General features: G+C 38.1%; 1 protein-coding gene across 1 annotated transcript; it reads right to left on the bottom strand.

Annotated features, from left to right (window-relative positions):
- Positions 1-41: 41 nt before the first annotated feature.
- Positions 42-22,740, bottom strand: LOC122038536 (60S ribosomal protein L7-2-like). Its single transcript, XM_042598332.1, has 6 exons — positions 22,548-22,740; positions 10,768-10,961; positions 6,880-6,977; positions 6,635-6,772; positions 6,432-6,534; positions 42-611 (listed from the first exon to the last, which is right to left on the bottom strand). Exons 2-6 carry the CDS (start codon positions 10,948-10,950, stop codon positions 396-398), a joined length of 738 nt encoding a protein of 245 aa, XP_042454266.1. The 5' UTR covers positions 10,951-10,961; positions 22,548-22,740; the 3' UTR covers positions 42-395.
- Positions 22,741-23,398: the final 658 nt, after the last annotated feature.

Here is a 23,398-nt window from a genome sequence, read left to right on the forward strand (position 1 = left end):
GCAATATCATACAATAAGAACATGATTATAATGCATGCAAATTCAATAAGATTCTATAAGGTTCATTGAAGTTATTGTTAGATTCTTGCAAGATGTTAAGATTACTAAACTTCTCTATCCTTCAATTTGGTACCCTCTCCTCACTTGATGACGCAGCTCTTAATCTCCCAATCTCATCGAGAGTAATAATTCTTTTGAACTATAGAATAGGGTTTAATTACTGCATCAATCAAGAAGCCAGCAATTAACCAACGTAAAACTAGTTTCTAGCTTGACAGGAAGCTGTTTTAAATAGGATACGGGAAATAAGAATGTCGCATGGAGCTGAATATTTTTAGCTATCGATATTGTAGGTTTGGTGCAATCAGTTTATCAACCACACCCTCTACTGATCCCTAGTTCAGTTTATCAATTAGCACATTGATTTGATCTTCGCGATTGCCTGTATCACCTCCTAGCTTGTATAGCTTTTTGTTGGTCCGAAGACCTCTCTCTGGGCACTTGAGCTTAAATGGCCACAAGAAGTGTGTAACCTCCCTGAAATGTGATCCAACTGTAGCTATCTCATGCACGATGTCTTCAATACAAAGAATACCATACTGACCAAGAGCCTATTCCACAGAAATGCAAGTTAAACGTCAATAATAAATGGAGATAAGGAAAGTGAAGCAATAAAAGTAAAATGAGCAAGTGAATCAAAAAGTACGAGTCGTATGCCATCTATGAAGAAGTAGCACAAAATGAACAGTTGAAACAAATTGTCTAGCTAATATAGCCCTTCAATTAGCACATCAGGTTGAGAAGCCTGGAAGGGTTTAGGTTGAGCACATGTAATGGTGAATCAAACCTTGCCATTTTCAAAAGGTGACAGTTGATTGTGCCATGTCATTTGAATCAATAAAAAACATATAAAAACACAAAAAATAATTTTATTTTTTAAACAATAACTCTATCAGGTGTAAAGTTAACTAACCCCTATATAGAATTAAGTTATGACATAAAGATTATTAAATTAAAAAAATTATCTTCATAAATGGATCAATCCGTGACTGTCAGGTTTTGTATTATTAGTCATGTTTTGGATCAGACTTGATAAACCATGTCTACCATCATGCCTTGATAAACCATGTCTACCATCATGCCGGATCAAACTTGAAGCAAGTGTTAGAGGCGCGAGGCGCACCGAGGTGCAAAGGGCTCCTAGAGCCCAAGGCGCGAGGCGCGCGCCTCTTGAACATGAGGTTGCGCACTCACACTCATATAATATGACAAATATGATAACTATTAATATTCCACACACACAAATATCAAATATGACAAGCAAAACAGCACCATGATAAAATTAATAAAAGTTTCAAACTTTCAAGTTTCAACTTTCTAATCTAAACTAACGAAGTTCATCAAAACAAGTGTAATAAATCAAATTAATCATCAAGCTCAAGATCATCCTCATTGTATTCTTCTTCTTTATCTTCTTCTTCTTCTCTCAGTCTTAGAGATGAGTGTCTCATAGAAGAAAATGTATTTTCCTTCTCGACTTGTTTAGGCCTAGCATGTGAACTAGAGGCCATGGATGCAATGTTTTTCCTCTAGTACAATATTCAAACTCTTCAGCTCTACTAGCCCAGCAACGACATCCCATGTCAAGTCTTCACCTTTAAAAATCAACTTATCTTTTTCATTATCACTTTCTCCATCCATTCTACCCATCAACCATTCATTACTGTCATCAATATTTGTCAAAGAGATAGAGTCAATCTCATCACGGGCATCATACCGAAGTTTTAAGGCACGATTATATTTCACAAATACCAAATCATTTAAGCGCTGCTGAGCTAGCTTATTCCTTTTTTTGTTGTGAATCTACAGAATATCAAAAATCATAATAAGTATAATAAAATAGCAAAGAATATTTTCTATTTATAAAAGTAACATACTAATAGTATTATATATTTATATTGATTACATACCTGCTCAAATACACTCCAATTGCGCTCACAGCTAGAAGCACTACAAGTGAGGCTAAGCACTTTAATAGCAAACTTTTGTAATTCTAGGGTATTTGCTCCGTAGCATTCCCACCATTTTGCTAGAGATAATGCTCTTCTATGTCTAATTGTCACATTCCTCCCAAATAACCTTTCTGCCTTTCGATACATAGAACTAGGTAGTGATTTTATCTTGCTCAGCAGCACTTGAAACCAATCTCTCCATAATTTCAAACAACCCATTCACCACTTCTCCACAGATATTTGAATCTATGTATGAATAAAAATATTCTAGATTCAAATAATGTCCTGCAGCATACAGAGGCTGATGAAGTTGGCATTCCCATCTCTTATCAATGATCTTAAACACTTCCTTGTATTTCTCTTCTTTCTCCTTAAAGGTCTTCATAATTATTGCTTTTGCCCTATCCATAGCCTCATAAATATAGCTCATTGCAGGTTTTCTTTCGCCATCAACCAGTCTCAGAGCATGGACTAAAGGGTCATATATCTTTAAAATATGCACAATACTACTCCAAAATCTACATGTCATGATGATTTTAGCTACTTTCTTCCCCGCCGCTTCTTTTGCCCATTTACTCTCTGTCCAATCCGTTGAAATGAACATTTTTTTTAAATTTTACTTCTATAGGTGCATCCATTCAAAAGTGAGAAAAGCAGCAGCAAATCTGAAACACCCGCCCGACAAAGCTCTTTTTATCTTGTGAATTGTCTCAACATATTTACCATGCCGGGTTGAATATAAATGTAAGCATTCACGCTCATTGCCTTCTTCAATGTTGCTTTAAAATCAGGCAATTTCCCAATATCTTCTAAGATCAAGTTGACGCAGTGAGCGGCACAAGAAATAAATACAAGTGTGGCCTTTTTACTTCTAATAATTTTCCTAAAAAAAAAAGTTAGAAAACTAGATAAGCTTAACATATATAAGAAAAAGCATAATGATAAGAAAGAATTAAATAGATTCTTACCAGCAAGCATATTGTTACTTGCACTATCCGTAACAACTTGAACAACATTTGCTTCTCCTACATGCTCCACAAATCGATCAAGCAATTCTCTCCAGTCTTTGCATAATCAAAAGCATCAACCAATTCGATGAAAACTAAACCTTTAGGAAAATTCACTAAAAATTAATCAATGCCCTCTATCTTTTGTCTATCCACCTATCTGCCATCAAACTACAAACATACTTGGCCCATTCTGTTTCACACGACTTAATGTAATCATTTGTCACACTATCAACAACCTTTTTTAGAAAAAGAACCCGCACCTCATGATAACTAGATCCTTTTAGACCTACATCATATTGGCCAACCAAGTCCAACATCTTTTTGAAGCTTGAATAGTCAACGACATTAAAAGGAATTGCCACATCATACATCCATTCAGTTATGGTCATACAAGCTTTTTCCCTCAATTCTTTCTTGTATGCCTCATTTATCATAGTTTGCCTCTCTTTACCCTTTCTATTTTCAATATTTTTTTGCATATTAGAAGCAAAATACGTATCCATTAGACCCATTTGTCTTGGCCTTTTTTTTTACATATTCACTGATCTAGAACTTGTACTTGTACTTATAGACGGCACAACTTTAGCTCCCAATATCATCCATATCAATATCATCACCAAGAGGGTCTACATCCTCAAAGTCCAATGTTGCAAGTTTAGAAAGATTACTTTTCTTCATCTTTTTCTCCATGAAATTTTTAATTTCTCCATGTACATGAGGCAGACATCTTTTGCAAGTCGTAGTATTTCAAATCCCCCTCAACAAAATGTTTTGCACGATAGATACCCCCTTTTGTAACTTTTTGATAAAAGTTACAAATCAAATCATTTTTGTTATCCGGATTAACTGTTTGAAAATAATTCTATCTCGGATCTTTTGATATATATATTGAAATATCACTTCTACCTTTCATGATAATTGAATAAGAAAATAGTCTGAAAAATCAAAAAGAAAATAAAAAAGTACTTTAATGGAAAAGTACTGTACCAGCAATAGAAAAGTACTGTACCAGGCTACCAGCGATAGAAAAACAGGAAAAAACAAAATGCAAAACAGGACAAAAAAATAAAAAAACAGGAAAAAAAATGAAAAACCGGACAGCAGCAAAACCGGACAGCAGTCGGCAGCAAGAACACAACCTGCAAAAATGAAAAAAAAGGAAAAAAAAAAACAAAACAGGACAGCGGCAAGGACACGAACCAACAACTCAACAAGAAGAAAAAAAAAAGAAAAAGAGGAAGAAAAGAAATACCAGAACAAAGAGAAGAAAAGAAGAAGGTGAAGAAACAAAGAAAATTTGTTCAGTGAAAACAAAGAAGAGAAAAAGAAGAAAAGAAATAAGATAAGAAGAGAAGAAGAAGATTACAGAAGAAAAAGAAGAAGAGAACAGAAAAACAAAAAAAAAATAAAGGAAAAACACAAACATGTGCGACAGCGCGACTCGGTAACTTGGGCGACGGCGCGACAGCAACGACGACGACAAAGGAAATACCTGGGTGACGGCGCGACTCTTCTTCAAATTCAGGTTTCTTCTTCTTGCATTCTTTTCTCCTTCCCTTCTATCCTTTTCTTCTCCGTGCCCAAATTCCAAACTAAATTGGTTTGAAATCTTTTTTTTGGTTATAAATCCAGAAATGGTTCACGTTCACGATCACACCTCAATCGCGCCTCAGTTGAGGTGTGAAGGCGCGCCCACTCGCGTACCTGATGAACAACACCTGCCTCACGTGGGAAAAGGCATTTTTCCCAGCGCCTTGTGCACCTGCAGCCTTAGGCGCGCCTTTAACAACACAGCTTGAAGCACAACTTACCATCAAGACAGCATGAAAACCACCTTTCATCCATGACCATATAAAAGATCTCTTTGTTTACAAACAAATTCTAAAATAAAGTCTTACATAAATCATAAAGTACTATTTTTTCATTATAATTTGATAGCTTCTAAGCAAAAATTTGGTACCTAAACACATTTTAATAACACCCACAATATAATTTAGTAGCATTTACAATAAAATTTTCTAGCATCTGCAAGACACTAGTACAACCAAAAAGATAATTCAACAGCACCTACAATATAACTTACTACTTAAGGTGCAATTTGGTAACACCTAAAATACAATTTAACTAACCTATAATATAATTTTTATCACATATAATATATTCTGATAGCAGCTAAAATATAGTTTGGTAGCACCTGAAATACAATTTAATATCACCTAAACACAGTTTCATAGCACCTTGAGGTTGCAAACACAAAATAGTGCTTTATGACTCAATCACGAATCTGCTTCAGGAATATGCAGATAAAAAGAAAAGCACTCTGTTTCACACGTCAAACCTTGTATGACATCAAGGCATTCTATCAAAAACAACACCAATAAGTCACTAGCTAATCAACCTCTCGTAGGACACCCCAACAAATTTGACTGTATAAATGACAAACAATCAAGAGCTAAACTTCCACTATCATTGAAATTACAGACCAAGAGAATTAAAATGAGTATGGTCATGGTGGCAATCACTCAGCCTTATCATCTCTCTCTCAAGAGCAACCACATCAAGGGCAAAAGAAGGTGTCGTGTATTGTAGCTGATACAAGAGTCCCAAGGATGTTCACAGGTAAGTGTGTAAATGACAAGAAAAAATGCAAAGTATTAAATGCATAAGTTTATTAAATAAATGGACGAAAGTTGTTCATAAGGTGATACAGGAACTTTATTATTTATCAAATAAAAATAACCAGATTTAGTTATTAAATGTATTAATTTGCCACATGGCTAAATCTTAAACTACATAGCTTATAGGAGCAAAAAATATAGATGACCTGAGTTGATTTGACTTACCTTTTTGGCTAAATGTCTAAAAACAAAGCAAATCAGATGGAGATTGTAAAAACATACAGACAGGAATTATGCATGTAAACAAAGCGACTGCTATACTTGGCTGATTGTCAACATAAGACTTTTTTTGGGGGGATAAACAGCAGTAGACTATTTTTAATCGTACAAAATAACTCAAAACCGTCTTCACTTATGATAGAGATTTTTGCAGTTTCAAATAGATTTTCTGAGGAGATTCTTTTTAGATCCTCAAGAGTTAGAACAGTCCCTATAAGACCTACTGACTGAGTGTTTCTTTGAAAAGCTTCATTTATTACCACCATTTATTGCATAATTTTCCTTGTTGAGATATCAGCAAAAGAAACATTGAAGATTCACAAGCATAAATGTCAATTGCACTAATCAGGTTGAAAAGTGAACCAAACTGCCACATTCTGAACTATCATAAAATTCCATTTCTGAAAATATCAGTATGCTTGCAACTTTATGCAGTAATATGTCCATGGTGGGAACATGAACAAGATCAGAGTTTATTGCTGTAGTATCAAAAATTTTAGAACACGTCTTACCTGCTCAATGACATTGTTGTCTGTTAGAGGAGCCCTTTCCTTGTCTACTTTTCCATGGCCTTTTTTGTAGATAAGATCCTTAATACTTTTCAGGTTGGGATAACTACAAAGTTGAAATAAACATCTTAGAAGAAAGAAAATATAATAAGTAAAATTTTGCTTTTCTATGGGATTAAGTGAGAATAAAGGAGCACCATTCTTACCCATAAGTAATGAATGGTTCTACCCTCAATAACATTCTCAAATTTGCTTCATTGGCTTTGAGAAAAACACCATTCAATATCTGTACAAGTCGTAACTTGTTCAGGATTTTCCTTGTTTGTGGATGCATATCCTTTGATCTGAATGCAAGATTGAGTTAGAGCAAAAAAAAAAGGCATGTTTGTGACCATCCACATTGAACAAGATTAAATAAAGAAGATAAAGTAAAATTAGTCATATAACTAACCCATGGATCCGGATAACAAAAAGCAGCTTAGATTTCATGTCTACATTAGGCAACTTCCAAACTTTTAACCTTTGCTTCATCCGAACAAAGTCCAACTCCTGAAATGAAATTATATTAGATAATAAAAAAGAAAAAAGCATTTTCTATGCAGTATGATTAGATTAACTAACTACAAACTAACTTATAAAAAACAGTGTGAAACTATCGCATGCATATGAAATTAACAAGAGCACTCAGAGTGGCAGGTCGAAAAAGGGTATTCAATGCATGCCCTCTCATTAATTCCATGAGTGCTTTATAACAATGTGTAATACCACATGTCTAAACTCCATTGTCCAGAAATGCAATAGTTATTAGAGGCAGAATACCATGGTAAATGGTAGAGAGGATACCAACCAACAAACCAAAATTAAGACGGTAATGACTTGAACAAAACAAATAATCATAAATAGAAATCACCCTCATAGAACATCATGACTACCATTTATAGACATTTCCCTTGATTGATGCCTTCTCTTAAGATTAAATTATTGTTTCTAGAAATTTCCCTCATTGATGTCTTCTTATATAAATTATAACTCAAATCATTTCTTCTCATTCACGTATATTTATTCCTAAACAAATCTTTCTATTTGGCTTATGAACCATTAAAAGGCTTCTAAACAAGCTTTTGTTGTAAAATTATAGATGTTGATTTTTCCAACACATTTAAACGAAAAGGAAAAGATTATACTCACAAGTCACAGGAGTATCAAAGATGGAATGATTAGGTGTGACCAAAATGGAAACAACCACTTAAGACTGGTCTTGTTTAACCAATGCCATTGGGATCATACTACAACCAACAAAGTGGACGATCAAGGATGTTTATTGTTTCAAAAAACAATCAAAATGGCATCCTTTAAGACTACTCTTGTTTAAGCAATGGCATAGGTATCATATCTTCAACCAACAATGCCAACGCATCATTGTGTTTTCAAGAATGATTATTGTTTTAAAAAGCATTTCATGTGCTCACATATGCATTTAATTATGCATATGCAGTGAGTAATATTTCACTCGCATAATCATTTGTACCTGAATTTAAAAGTGGCAGCACTTCTGCATATGCAGCTAGGTGCATTTAGAAGGGGGAAGAACATTGACTGTATATGTCCTATGTAACCCATATATGCAATTGAAGAAGAAATCTTTCTATTCATTAAAACCAATTTAAACAAAGCCAATTAACTTAAAACCTTAAGGTACCCTATATTCTAGCTTGTAGCATAAACACTTGTTTTGCAAGTGATGAATACAAGTAAATGATTGACTATTTACAAGAAAAAGTAGTTCTTGGCATAATGCAAGAAGCTTAAATACAATTTATTTTCTCAATCATCATGTCATTGTAGTAATCAAGTGTGTTTGTCACAACTATTTGAGAACCTCTATTGGGCACTAAGCAAGGCTATATCATTATTAATAATCAAACTGAAATTAATCTAATATCACTTTCATTAAATTTTTTCTTTAGTCACCTGTACCATACACCTTCCACTTTAATTGACTCAACTCTTATAATTAAAAATTTATTGGATGCTTTAAGCTATCCATACCATCTCAACTTATTTAATGTTATTGTTTTATTTAGTGGTGCTGTACATATTCCTACTGGACAATTTTTTTTTTATTCTTTCTAGTAACTATACATATCAAACTTAGCATCTTCATCTTTACTTCATTGAACTGCTTTGATAAAATAACAACCCCGCATCCAAATTAATGGATCATATCAAACTATATAAAATTTTTGTTAATCATGTTGTTAAGTAAATATTATTTTCAAGGTTTAAAATCTTGACCTATGCCGAGGTTTTGATCCCAGACCGGAACAATACGGTTTCGGTATCGTATTGTGTTGTGCCAATACGATTTCGATATTTCTTTATTTATATATAGTAATTATTAAATAGATATATTTATTGTGTATAATTTAAAAATAAGTTGTATATTGATTTTATATAAGTTCTCCATTATTAAACAACTTAATATTGTTAGAAAAATAATTAAATATAATTTTCTTTAAAGAAAATTGATCTATCAATAACTCAAATTAAAATTGATATATCATAATATGTTACCTTACTAATACTAAAAGGCGTGGCATATAGAAACATTGGTTCTTGTAATATTTTGCTTAGGTAACCTTTATAGTTCTCCAATGTCCAGATTAAATAATCATAATTATATAAATTAATATAAAATATTATTTTATAAATAACAATTATATAAATTAACTATTTATTTAATTAATTAATCATTTAAATAATATATATTAAAAATAAAAAAAAATTAGAATATCAATTAAACATTAAAATAGTAAAAAATACAAAATAATTTAAAAAATATCAGAATATAAATTTGATTTATTAGAATTTTTATAAAAAAATTTAAATTTTTTTAGAATTTCTTTAAAAAAATTTAGAATTTTTAAATAAAATTTAAAACATTAAAAACAATTTCAGAATATTATAATTTTTTATTTTAAATATTTTTTTATATTTTATTGGCATGATTTAATTAAGATTTATGAAAGCCTCTTTCAAATATCACTAAATGGGAATTGTTTGATTTATTTAAATTGTAATATTAATTTTGCACAATAATACCCCCGACACACGCCCACCCGCGAAGCCCGCGACGTCCCATGGCCACCTCTGATGGCGCCGGAGGGCGCCACCAGAAGTGTCCTGCGACGCTTTCGGCTCCGCTAGAAGCGACGCGAGCGCGCCTCCGACAACCTGCAGATGCCTTCGACGGCGCCGAAGGCGTCCAATGACACATCCCTGCTACTCGAGGCGCGTGCACGTGACATGCGGGTTTCGCTTCTCCGACAGAACGGTAAAAATCGTCCGTGTCGAGTGGCACAGAACGACATTTCAATCACTGATTATTTTTATCGCTTATTTGATTGCATGCTCATTCAAGAATAGAATATAGAAGGAATAGTTAGTCTTTGATTAGAGTAAGAAATATCTAAGAAGGATGATTAGGGAATCACAATCCATGGGAATTGGTATCACGTGTTCATTTTTGCGACTATATAGGAATATTTATTCCATGGAAATTCTTATAGAATAGTTGACCCTATGAACCAAATGCACCATTAGTGATCACGTAAACATTTATATCTTTTAAGGTCTTGTAGAATTAAGTGTTGTGAACAAAGAAAATCTTAGCACTTTAGATAGCCAAACACTTTCATTATCATTCTTCATTTCCTCTTATGACAAGTGTTATAACTGAATGGCATTTATATTCATTTGCAGTGCATACAAGTTTCCTTCCCAACCCTAACTTAACTGCTTTCTTAATTGCTGAACACAAAACATAAAAGCCGCTAGGGCTGTCGTCACTTTTTAGCTGCTTTTCAGAGGCCAACTGAAAGTAAATTGATGAAAAACTCGATAGTCCATAACTAGGTTTTTTCCTTCAACTACCATAATTTTCTTAGGTTCTCTCTGTCATATTTTCGAGAAGATAAATTTAGAAAGTTCACATTTGTTTTAAAATTGTCAACACTAGACTGAATAAAATTGCATTGACCATCCAAAATGTGAAACTGAAATGTAAGTAAGGTAAGATATTGGAACGAACAACTTCACATGCAAATATAACATCATATGTATAAGGTTAAACAGTTGACCAAGTAGAAATCCATGGAAGACAAAATTTCAGCAGAGTTTTCTAAATGCTTACAATGAACCAGTAATATGCAGACAAACGTCTCCCTTGATAAAGATGTTTTCAAGTAGATGACAAATTGACCAAAGTCAAAGAGATGAGACAAAGGTACAACATCTTAACATACACTATGCCAGTAAATGATATGGATAACTTACTAACCTTGTCTCGGTATTCTTTGACAAATTCCTCAGGCCTCTTAATTGGACCTTTTGATCTCTCTTTCTTACTTCTCTTTTTCTCTGCTAGGAGCTCCCTTCTCTTGATGGCCCAATCCTCACTGGTTTTTCTTTTCTTCAGCACAGTTTCATGAACATAGTTAAGAGGCTGTGGTTCCTCTTCCATGATAGGTTATTCTGCAAGCAATTTCTTCAATGAATTTATTGGAACAAAAATGTTCAATGTATCACAGGAAAACAAGTTGCAAGGCAAAATAAAAAAAAAAAGTGAATACGTCAAGCACGTCAAAGTTGACAACGTCCTTAGCAGACAAAAAAAAACATTTGAAAGAGAGAAACAAAACTAAAACTTAATAAAAAAAGAGGAGGCTCAATATAGTTATGTTACAAGCACAAAACAGCAGAATTTTGAAAGAAAAAAAGAAGATATTCTTTTTCCATATGAAAATTCAATTTGACAACAAAACTGAAAAATAAACTAATCAAAGCTTAGGAATTAAACTAAGTCCCAAAAGGGGAACAAAACTTGTGATTCTTTGAAATAATTTTGGCAAGAATAAGGGATTTGAATGTATTTAAGCAGAGCGACAGAGAAAAATCACATAGTATATAATCTTTACATTTTCATTGACAGTCTTCTATTTCTTATCTATTCATGAGAAATATGGAAAGGACATAGCCATAGGATAGACAAATTTTCTTGTAAAGGAGAAACAATATTGGAATACAATACTTGGTTAGAAATTTTTTGAGCTTGTTTCGATTATATAGAATAGAATAAATTTCTTTCCAGATGAACCCTTCTGCTTCATCTTGGGATGAGTGTGGGGCACGAACTCAAATAGGTGTTGATTGTTTCCTCAAGATGAATTTGAGAAGCCTAAATAGAGGAATTTCGTTAATTAGGTTCAATTTGTTCAGCTTCAGACTCAAGATAGAATCTATACAACAACAACAACAACAACAACTAAGCCTTTTCCCACTAGGTGGGGTCGGCTGTATGAATCCTTTTACGCCATTGAGCCCTATCTCCTATTATATTATCATCTATATTTAAATAAATTTTATCTTGTTTTATTATTGCTAACCAAGTCTTTTTTGGTCGTCCTCTTCCTCGTTTGATATGCATATTTATCATAGTTTCACATCACCTAACTGGAGCATTTATTGGTCGTCTAAGTACATGTCCATACCATCTTAAACGTGTCTCTCGGAGTTTGTCCTCAATAGATGCAACTCCGACTTTCTCTCTAATGCTCTCATTCCTTATTTTGTCCATCTTCGTATGTCCACACATCCACCTTAACATCCTCATCTCTGCAACTCTCATCTTATGCTCATGTGCTCGAGTCATAGCCCAACATTCAGCTCCATATAACATAGCAGATCTAACTGCGGTTTTATAGAACTTACCTTTAAGTTTAAGAGATACTTTACGGTCACATAAAACACCCGACGCTCCCCTCCATTTCACTTATCTTGCTTGTATTCTATGTAAGACATCTCTCTCAATCCCTCCATCATTTTGTAAAAATGATCCTAAATATTTAAATCTCTCGATTCCGGGCAACTCATCCTCTCCTATCTTAACAATTATTTCATTACTTCTAATATTGCTAAACTTAAATTCCATATATTCTGTCTTTAATCTACTAAGCTTAAAACATTTCCCTTCTAGTGTTTCCCTCCAAGATTCAAGCTTAGCATTTATCCTTCACGTATCTCATCTACCAAAATAATATCATCTGCAAACAACATGCAGATGCATGTCTTGAATGTCGATGAGTTAAATCCGCCATAATTAGTGTAAAAGATAGGGACTTAGGGTTGATCCTTGATGTAACCATATCTTTATTGGAAATGCTTCACGAAGTCTTTACTCTGGTCGTTACATCCTCATACATATCCTTAATTAGTTCAATATATGTTACGCTAACACCTCTCTTTTCTAAAATTCTCCATATAATTTCTCTTGGGACTCTATTATAAACTTTTTCTAAGTCAATGAATACCATGTATAGATCTTGTTTTTGCTCCCGATATTTTTCAATTGATGTATAGCTTCTATTGTCGACCTACCAGGCATGAACCCAAATTGATTTTCTGTCACTGTGGTCTCCTTCCTTAATCTTTTTTCTATTACTTTTTCCTAAAGTTTCATAGTATGACTCATTAGTTTAATACCCTTATAGTTTGCACAATTTTGTATGTCTCCCTTGTTCTTATATAAGGGAACTAGAGTGCTTATCCTCCATTGATCAGGCATTCTTTTCGTTTTCAATATTATGTTAAATAATTTTGTAAGTCATTCAATACCTTGTTTCCCTAAGCACTTTCATACCTCTATCGGAATATATCTGGTCCAACGGCTTTTCCATTGTGCATCTCATTTAAAGTTTGAATTCTACGATAAAAATTAAAATTTATATGCTCATTTGACCTAATTAAATTACCTAAGTTAAGTTGGTCACCTAAACCTTCATTAAAAAGTTGATGAAAATACCTCTTCCACCGCTCTTTTATTTCTCCATCATTTACTAATACCCTATTACATTCATCTTTAATACATTTTATTTGGCTAAGATCTCTTGTTTTCATTTCTCTCACTTTAGCTATTCTATAAATGTCTCTTTCCCCTTCTTTTGTATCCAATTTTTGATATAAGCGGTCAAATGTTTCATTTTTTGCTTCATTCACTACTTTCTTAGCTTCTTTCTTGGCTATTGTATATTTTTTTAAGTTTTCCTCGTTCTTACAAATATATAATTCCTTATAAGCTATTCGTTTTTCCTTCACTTTCTCTTGTACTTTCTCATTCCACCACCAAGATTCTTTACTTAGTGGTGCATGTCCCTTTGACTCACCGAGTACACTCTTAGCAACTATTTTCAACTTTGATACCATCTTATCCCATGTTGTATTAGAGTCATCGTATATTTCACCTAATGCTTGTACTTCTACCTTCTCCTTAAATATATTTTATTTCCCATCCTTTAACTTCCACCACTTAATTCTAGGAATTGTATATGATCCGGCGGTTAGAACAGGGGACCCCCATTCTGAGATGCCAATGCCATGCGGGAGTCAAAAGGCCAAGTGGCCGACCGGAGAAGGATGAGCCGACCTCCCGGCCGGCCGACCGGTGAACAGCCCCCGACAGTCAAGTCAGGCAATCAAGCAGTGGAAAGAGCCGAGCGGAAGGAGTAAGAGAAGGTGATACTGCTAATAGACCCTATAATATTGAGGCCAAGGGTGGCCGGACGGACGAGATGTGAGTGTCGTCCGTAGCGTAAGTTGAGGGGCGGACGGACTTCCGTCCGGTCGGCTATCCTCGGCACATGTGGTAGGAGAAGGACAAGAACATCTTATTGTCGATTACATGGCTAGGCCGTACTCAAGTCGACAAGGGTGTTACATTGTCCCGTCGCGCGTCGGTAGGCTTCAGGTATGGGCTACGGACACGTAGGCGCCTCGGTGGGCGTGCAGGAGCTCTTTCACCGCTCTATATAAAGAGCCTCATACTTCGCCGGAGATGTAGCGTTCAAGACCTTTGGAGCCACTTCTTTCATTGCTAGCTTGCACGACTTGGCGTCGGAGGGTCACCGGGAACCCCTTCCGGCGACCTGTCTTGACGAACTAGCGGGGATCTCCATCACGACTGAGGCGCCGCGTGCCAGCGTCGTTGGTTCGAGATTCGGACGGATCAATTGGCGTCGTCGTGCGAACGCTCCCGCGAAACAATGGATGGCGGGCGACCACACGTGGTGATGCTCTCCGTGGAGAAACCCGACGCTCTGACAGAGGCAAGAGTAGCTAGGCTCGTGGAGCAACAGGAGCAGAAGGCTCAAGTAAAGGATAAAGCAGCAGGCCGCCTCCACCTCTGGGGGGCCGAGCGGCCATGGGGACCGACCGGAAGTTTCGCCATCCTCCGGCCTTGATAAATTTCGGCGAGTACATTGTATCCACCTCACTCCACGGGTATTCGAGAGTTGAGAAATCGAGTCGATCTTATGCTGATCGGCGGGTTAGTCTTTTAGATATGGTTTCTTTCGGAATAGAATTCGTAATTTTCGAAAGAAGACCCGTCTCGGTGGCGTATATCATCGAGCCGAAGGCTTGTGATGAAGGCCCCGTTGGTAGGAGGTATAGTATCGAGCCGAGCACTCGATCTGAAGGCCAAGTCGTTCTAGGAGGTATAATATCGAGCCAAACGCTGACGAGGAAGACCCCGTTCGGCCTGATGCTCAGACGGCGCTCAAAGAAGACCGAGCCGTTCGGCCTGAGTATGTTATCAAGGCAGCGCTCGAAGAAGACCCAAGCCGTTCGGTAGGAGTACGTTATCCGAGTGAAAGGTCGCTTAAATGTAAATTTATATACATTTTGGTCGCCTATGTACTTGCAAAAATATCTTCGCCGACCGGCTGTGTTAAAAGTAGCCTTAAAGGCCGTCGAGCTCGGCGTTAAATATCGAGAGCAGGCGTCTATAAACGTCCGAGCGGAAGCCGTCGAGCTCGGCGTTAAATATCGAGAGGCGTACATAAATGTCCGGCGGAGGCGGTCGAGCTCGACTTTAAATATCGAGAGGCAAGGCGCATAAGCGTCCGGCGGAAGACCGTCGAGCTCGGACGTTAAATATCGAGAGCAAGGCCGGAGGTCTATCGTAAGAGCCGCAGACTCGACGTTAAATATCGAGAGACGAGCCAGCGTCTATAAACGTCCGAGCGGAAGACCGTTGAGCTCCGACGTTAAATATCGAGAGACGAGCCGGCGTCTATAAACGTCCGAGCGGATGGCCATCCACGTGATACATTCCGGTGGTAAGAGCCGACCGACGACAGAGCCTATTCTTCAAGGCCAACATACGGCCGAGCGGCTCGCTTAGCAAGAATATATGGAAAACCTCCTGGAGGTAAGGTGCAAAGCAAAAGATAGTTAATAAAAATTAAAGATGTGAGCACGTGAACGGGTGATGGTCGCGCGCCGAACGGCTATGCAGGCGCATGGTGATAAACATTTTCTGAAAACCATCGGCTTGAGTCTGTGTTAGAGTATGAAGCCGAGCGGAGGAGTTTTAAAGAACACTTGAACATGACGAAAGAAATTTCTTGCCAAAACAAAAGTTGCAAGGACGGAAAGATGATCTATTTACGCCCAAACGCTGGGCAAACAAAAGAGGTTACAGCAAAAATAAGTTTTGCCGAACGACGAGGATACAAAAAAGTTGATAGAAAACACTCCTCATGCGTCAAAATCAAAAAGAGCATCGGGAATGGCGCCCATCACGGTAGCCAGATCCTCTGGGGGAATGGTCAGCTCGGCAGGAAGGTGGCCTTTAGTCTTCAAGTAATCCACCGCCGCCTTGATCGCCTCTTCGAAAGTGAGGGAAATCTTGTCGGTAAATTTCTCTCCGAAGTCGTCCGAGCGGACAAATGCCTTCCTCACTTCGTCAGAGCGGGCTGACTCCCCATCCTGATACTCTTTGAGCACGGCTCGGGAAGCATCGTTGGCGGCCTGGAGATCCTTCAAGTCTCCTTCAAATTTGAGCAGATCGGCCGAGCGGCTCTCCTTCTCGGTGGCCAGAAGGGCATCCAGATCCTTGACGCGCTGCTCCAGCCCCCGATTTTCTACCTTCATCAAATCCATGTCATCAATGGCCTTGAGCTTCCGAGCGGTCGCGGTCTTCACTTCCTTGTCCCGCTGCTTAACCAAGGCTTCAAGGCGGGCCACTTCACTCGTCAAGCTAGAGGATTTACCCCGTTCGGCTTCCAGCAATCTTTTAGCCTTCTCCAGAGCGGCCGTCGACTGTCGGCTGTCTCCCGCGGCCTTGAGCTTCTTCAGCTCGTCCTCCAGTTCAGCTAGGCGATTGCTGATGGCAATCTGCTCCACCCAGTTCTGCGAGCAGATACGAGCAAGTTAGAAGCTTGATCCAAAATAACCAACAAAGCAAAAGAACATACCCCGGTCGCCTGTTGTAAATTGCTATCGCCGAGCTGACTAGGAGTCATCATGGCAATTCTAAGCCGAGCATCCTCCCAAGCTTTGGCAAGAGGACCAGTAAGCGTGACTTGCTGCTCGGGGACAATAGGCCGATCAGCGGCCGCCATGTATTCTTCCGACGGGAGGCGCAGGACGGTTTTTATTAATTTCGGGCCGCTCGGATCACCTTTGGAAGCAGCAGCCTTACCGGACGGCTCGCCGGTGGAGGAAGAAGGATGGTCGCCCAACCGCCTAATACGTCGCAGTGTTCTGGGAGGACTGGAGGGCGGCACCTCAGAGGTGGCCCTTGGAGAGCCGAGCGGTGTCGGGTACTCTCGATAGAGACCGTCCCGGATAACACTAGAGCTTCGTAGCCCCGCTCGGATTGCGGTTCATCGGATGGACTTGGTTGAGAGGTTGCCTCCGGCTGTTTGCGCTTCCGAGTTGCCAGAGGAATGTCGTCGGCCGAACGGCCCTCTACCTCGACTTGAGCCGAGGGTTCTATGTCGCCCGTGGTCTCGTCGTGAGAAGCAGGGGCGTCTAAGGCTTCGGGGACAGTTTGGGTCCCCTCACCTTCTTCGCTGGCCGGACCAGCTGAAGCCGAGCCCCGCTCGGCAACCTCCCTATCCTTTACCGCCTCAATATTGGCGGCCTTCAGCTTGAGCTTTTCGGTTGCCTTAGCTCGCCACATGACCTCAGCTGCAGAAGCAAAAAATAATCAGTTAGAACAAAACAAACGGGAAGATAAGGGAACTTACTCATACTGCTTGAAAAACAGTTCCCCACTCGGACTGCTTGGGGTAGTAGAAGTAATGGAAAACTTTGGGGTCTAGGGGAATGCCGTTCAGTTTGAATAGAACTATCACCCCGCTCAGCAGCCTTACGAAATTTGGAACTAGCTGGCCAAGCGGGATGCGGAAGTAGTTGCAGACTTGCAAGAAAAACTTATGGGGTGGAAAGCGTAGCCCGGCCAAAAATTGGTCTCGAGGAAAAAGAATGGTGCCGGGCAGCGGTTTATGAGGCCGATCGGCCGGTGTGGCTAATACTATGTGGTGGTCAGAAGGAATGTCGTAGGTCCGAGCGAGACGCAACGCGTCCTCCTCGTCAAAACGGCTCTCCATGGTCGTGTACCATAGACCAGGAGCGCCGCCGGTCGACTGCGAGGTGCTGGTCATGGCCAAAAGACAAGAATGCGGAAACCAAGAAGGAAGGTTCGAGCAAGGAATGAAAGGAAACCGACTGAATGAAACGATTAACAGAAAGAAGAAAACGTAGGGAGCGAGGAAAAGGGTCTTACGAGCAAAAGGGATGATCGACGGGGGCCTGGGGGTTGCCAAGGAATAGAGGAGCAAGGTCACCGGAGAAGAAAAAGAGCAGAGGGGCGCCGGAGGAGGATGAAGAGAAAAATGCAGCGAAAAAGGAGTCGTGGGCTTTATATTGCCGCCCGAGAGCAGCCTCCACCGTCCGATCCAGGTCGTGAAGAACGAGGCCATCATCCAGCCGTTCATTTCAAACAGCGGCCGTCCCATCAGAAGTGACACCACCGCCATGCGCTGACAAAAGCATGATAGCCACGTGTCAGCAGGATATAGGTCACATTTAATGATCGCCCCTTACCGTGCGCAGCCCACGTGATGGGCAGCAGGGGAGAGGAGGGGGCATGGATTCCAAGAGAACACAAGGCATGGGCAAAGTGTCGCCGGACGAATGGGCATCCCTAAGTCCGGCCGAGCGGATTAATGTATCGGTCGTTACTGTCAGATCGGCAGTCCAGTCAGTCAGACTTCGCCTCCTTCGACTAGACTTGAGGGGGAGGCAAGTGATCCGGCGGTTAGAACAGGGGACCCCCATTCTGAGATGCCAATGCCATGCGGGAGTCAAAAGGCCAAGTCGCCCCGACAGAAGTCGGGGTTCCGACGCTCAATATAACAGTAGCAAAGAGCCGAGCGGAAGGACTAAGAGAAGGTGATATTGCTAAATAGTCCCTACATAGCACCCTACCAAAAATATCCCCAGCATATTGAGGCCAAGGGCTGGCCGGACGGATGAGATGTGAGTGTCGTCCGGCCGGCGCATAAGTTGAGGGCTGGCCAGACGGACTTCCCGTCCGGTCGGCCTGCCGGATGCCTCGGCCTGTGGTAGGTAGAGAAGGACAAGAACATCTTATGACAGCTGTCCAGTTCTATGGCTAGGCCATACTCCAAGTCTGACAACGGAGTGTTCTGTTGTCCCATCGAAGGCATGCGCGGACTGCAGCAGTATGACGTCAGGTAGGCTTTCTGACAGACACATACCGAGGTATGGGCTACGGACACGTAGGCGCCTCGGTGGGCGTGTAGGAGCTCTTTCACCGCTCTATATAAAGAGCCTCATACTTCGCCGGAGGTACGCGTTCAAGACCTTTGGAGCCACTTCTTTCATTGCTAGCTTGCCTGACTTGAGCGTCGGAGGGTCGCTGCCGGGAACCCCTTCCCGGCCCGACTTCTGTGCAGGTTCGCCGGAGCTTCGTACGACTAGCCGGGGATCTCCATCAGCGACTCGGAGAGCGCCACGTGCCCAGCGTTCGTTGGTTCAGCGATTCGGACAGGATCAGTATATATTTTCTTTCTATTGATACTATGTTTGAGGCGTATATCTAATACTACTACCCTATGTTGGGTAGTTAAGCTTTCTCCAGGGATGACTTTGCAATCTTTACAAATCTTTCTATCCTTCTTCCTAACCATAAGAAAATCAATTTGCGATTTATTATTCCCACTTTTGAATGTGACTAAGTGTTTTTCTCTTTTCTTAAAAAACGTATTAGCTAATATAAGGTCATATGCTATCGCAAAATCTAATATAGTTTTCCCTTCCTCATTCCTCGTTCCAAACCCATAACTTCCATGTACTCTCTCATATTCCTCATTTTTCACTCCGACATGCCCATTTAAATCACCTCCTATTAAAATCATTTCATTTGGTGGAATATTTTGTAATATTTCATCTAAGTCCTCCCAAAACCTTAATTTGGTAGCTTCATCTAATCCTACTTGTGGTGCATATACGCTAATTATGTTCATAGTTTCTTTCGCCAATATTATCTTAAGGGATATAATTCTATCCCCTTTTCTAACTACTCCTACAACTTCATCCTTTAACAAATTATCTACAATGATACCCACTCCATTTCTTGCTTTACTCTTTCTAGTGTACCATAACTTAAAACCCGAGTTCTCTACCATCTTTGCCTTCTCGCCTATCCATTTTGTCTCTTGTACACACAAAATACTAATTTTTCTCCTAATCATCATATCTACTACCTCCATTGATTTACCAGTGAGAGTTCCTATATTCCATGTTCCAAATCTTAGATTATTAGTTTTCCTATCATATTTGTTCTTATCTAATCTATGTGAGATAGAATCTATAAGAAATAAAAATCAATAATTTTTTTATGAAATAGAACTATATTTTGCTCAAAATATGATTATGTATGTATGTATGTATTCAATATTGTAATTTTATCTACATCAGTTATTTTCTCTCGTATTATGTTTTGCAAAATATCTTTTAGAATTTGATAAGAAATCTCTCTTGATCCTCTTCAATCATTATCAGAAGACAACTTGGCTTTTCCTGATTATTATCAACCTAGAATTGTGCCCCTATTTAATGTCTCTCTTTCTTCTTATGACAACCTCTGTAAATGTTTACTTTTGTTTTATGCTTTGAAAGGTTTCTACTCATGTTTTCTAGAGGTCAGCTCAACTTCCTATTGCTAGTGTTATTTTTGCCACCTTGGTAAGCATTTACTCTTCTTCTTACTTTTCTCCACCTTTGCTTAACTAATTGATTAGTCAGAATTTTAATCTCATATTCACCGCAACACATTGACAATTTTTTTCTGGTGTTAATTTTGCCACCTTGGTAAGTAAACATTTACTTTCTTACTTTTCTCCACATTTGACTTTCTCATTGATTCCATACATCGTGTGTGGTCTATATAACAGAAACTCAAATGCCCTTTGAGAAACAACAGAGTATCAAGTTCAATCAGAAACGAAAAAAGTACAAGTAGTTTGAACAAATGAAAAAGTAATATCTTAGGACAACACAACATAGTTAGATCGAAAGTTCAATCAGAAACATTGCAGCAAGCAAAAAAAACAAAATAGAAAAAAGAACATTTCAGTAATCAAACAGATTTGAAACAAAGGATGAAAAAAAACTCTCAAGCTTAGAACACAGCAAGGCCACCAAAGAGCTGATAACGCAGAGATTCAACCTGATTCAATCCTCGTATATAATAAGGTAAAATCCGAAGGGTTACTTAGATAGAGTAAAGAAAATGAGTTAGGTACACGATATACCTTGTGGAATGACTGGGAAACAGAAGAGTCGGCAGAAGATGTCAGCAATCAAAGAGGTTTTTAGGTTTTAGGGTTTGAAGAGCAAGGGAGTCAGCGTTAAAGAAGAGAAGATATTGAAGTAATGTCGGATCCATTTGACGTAAAATTATAAAAATAATTTAAATTTTATTTTTCTTGAACTTTACATCTCACTCTAATTACAAGTAAATAAAAAACTAAATTAAACTAAACAAGACAGTTTATTTACTTTTTTGAAACAAAATATAATACATTTAATACTCAAAATTTTATCAAATTTTTCATAAATACGGATACGGTTGCATAGACATGTAAAAGGCATATATTTTAATTTAAACAAAATGACATTTTTAATAATAAGAGTTTGTCAAGTATTACAAAATTTAAAAATAGAGTATGCTTTCAATTCACAGAGCACTAAAAAAGTATTATTTTCTTATTACTCATTTTGAATTTTATATATGAGCAAGTTCAAAGTACCAATCATTATAAAATACAAATATTAATTATAGGGCACTAAAACTAAATATTTTTACTATAACAACTCTAAAGATGACTGGATGTTTAAATTAATAAAAATATAAATAAAATAATAACAATGAATTATGTATCAATTAAATGTGAATACTCATTACATATAATTAATTATGATAACATTGTCCTATGAACTAAACTACAGCTATAACTTACAACTAGAGCTGTCAAACTGACCAATCCATGGTGGGGCGGGCACCCGTCATCCCAGCAAACTAAGAAATCCTCAACCCAACTCAACCCAAGGTGGGTTGCGAGTTAGGCATCACAAAAAAAATATAAAAATACAAACAATCCCTACAATTCATTAATTGAATTTAACCATAATTCATAATCCACGCCAAATAATAGTTAGCAGAACACAAAAAAATCAATCAAACACAAAAAAAATGACAACAGCAGAACAACATAAACTTATTTTTGTGTTTGCACTGGATCTCAATCAAAAAATAAGAACTTGGCCCTTCTAATTTCTAAAGTAATGTTTTTTCAAAGAATACATTGAGCACCAAAAGAGAGAACTGGATGATGAATATTATCACAGAATAAATGCTAAAATATTCTATATTCGTGAGATTATCCGATTGAGGGCTTAGTATATCTTAAGTGACATTTGAAAACACACAATCTAGTTTACATGCTTTATATGAATACAAAATCCTGCATAAAAAAAAGACTGCACAGTTAACACTTAAAATACCAACGGTTTTAATTTCAGAATCAAATACAAAAAATACAACAACAGAACTCTAGATCTCAACCAAAAACGTCAATTGGTCAAACTCTGCAAGCAAACGAGGCAAAAATCCGTGCAACAGTGCAAACCACAAAAATAGAAAAAGGATGGAAAATAAAAAGAAAGGGAGCAAAAAAAAATCTCACCTCAAATAGGAGCTTGGAGAATGGAAATCGAAACTGCCGATGCGGGACTGGTGGGATTCGAGCTTGGAGATCGGGGATTTCCGGACTGTCGGTCTCTCGGGAGAGTTTCTCAGCAGGCAATTCGGAGGCGGTGACGGCGAGGCGGCCGATGGGGTAGGGGTAGGGGTAGGGGTAGGGATAGGGTTTTACACTTTTCGAGAGAGAGAACCGAGAAGGACTAGCTTTTGTTTCACTTTCATCATCGGTTCGGATTTGGGAGTCATCTCAATCGTTGGATCGGGGACGAAGAGTCTTGAGATCTATCCCTTTAGACAGTTAACTTGGCGTTTGATTTTTTCCAAGTAATAGAAATCGAAATGAAAATAGATATCATTAACCCATTGTATTATGGAATAGAAATAAAGATGAATATAGATATCACTTTTAAAAGTAATATTTGATTAGTTACATATTTTCTATTGGAATAAATTAAAAAAAAAATACCTTTAAAGGAAAATAAGAGAAACAAATCAGATGTGAGAGAAAGATGAATGTGAGAGAAAAATATGATAAAAGAGAATGATGAGAGAGAAAGTAGGATGAAAGAGAAAGTGTGATGAGAAAGAATGAAGAGAAAGAAAGTATGATAAGAATAAATGAGAAAAGAGAGTGTGATAAGAGTATGACGAGAGAAGATGAGAGAAAAATATAATATGAGAGAAAATGCGATGGGAGAGGATGAAGAGAGAGAAAATATAATGAGAAAAGAGAGTATGATGAAAGAGATTGAGGAGAGAGAAAGTATGGTAAGAGAGAAAGTATGATGAGAAAGAAAGTGTGATGAGAAAAAAGAGAACAGTGAGTGTAATGAGA

The sequence above is a fragment of the Zingiber officinale genome, chromosome 1A (genome assembly GCF_018446385.1).
Source record: "Zingiber officinale cultivar Zhangliang chromosome 1A, Zo_v1.1, whole genome shotgun sequence".
Lineage (NCBI taxonomy): Eukaryota > Viridiplantae > Streptophyta > Magnoliopsida > Zingiberales > Zingiberaceae > Zingiber > Zingiber officinale.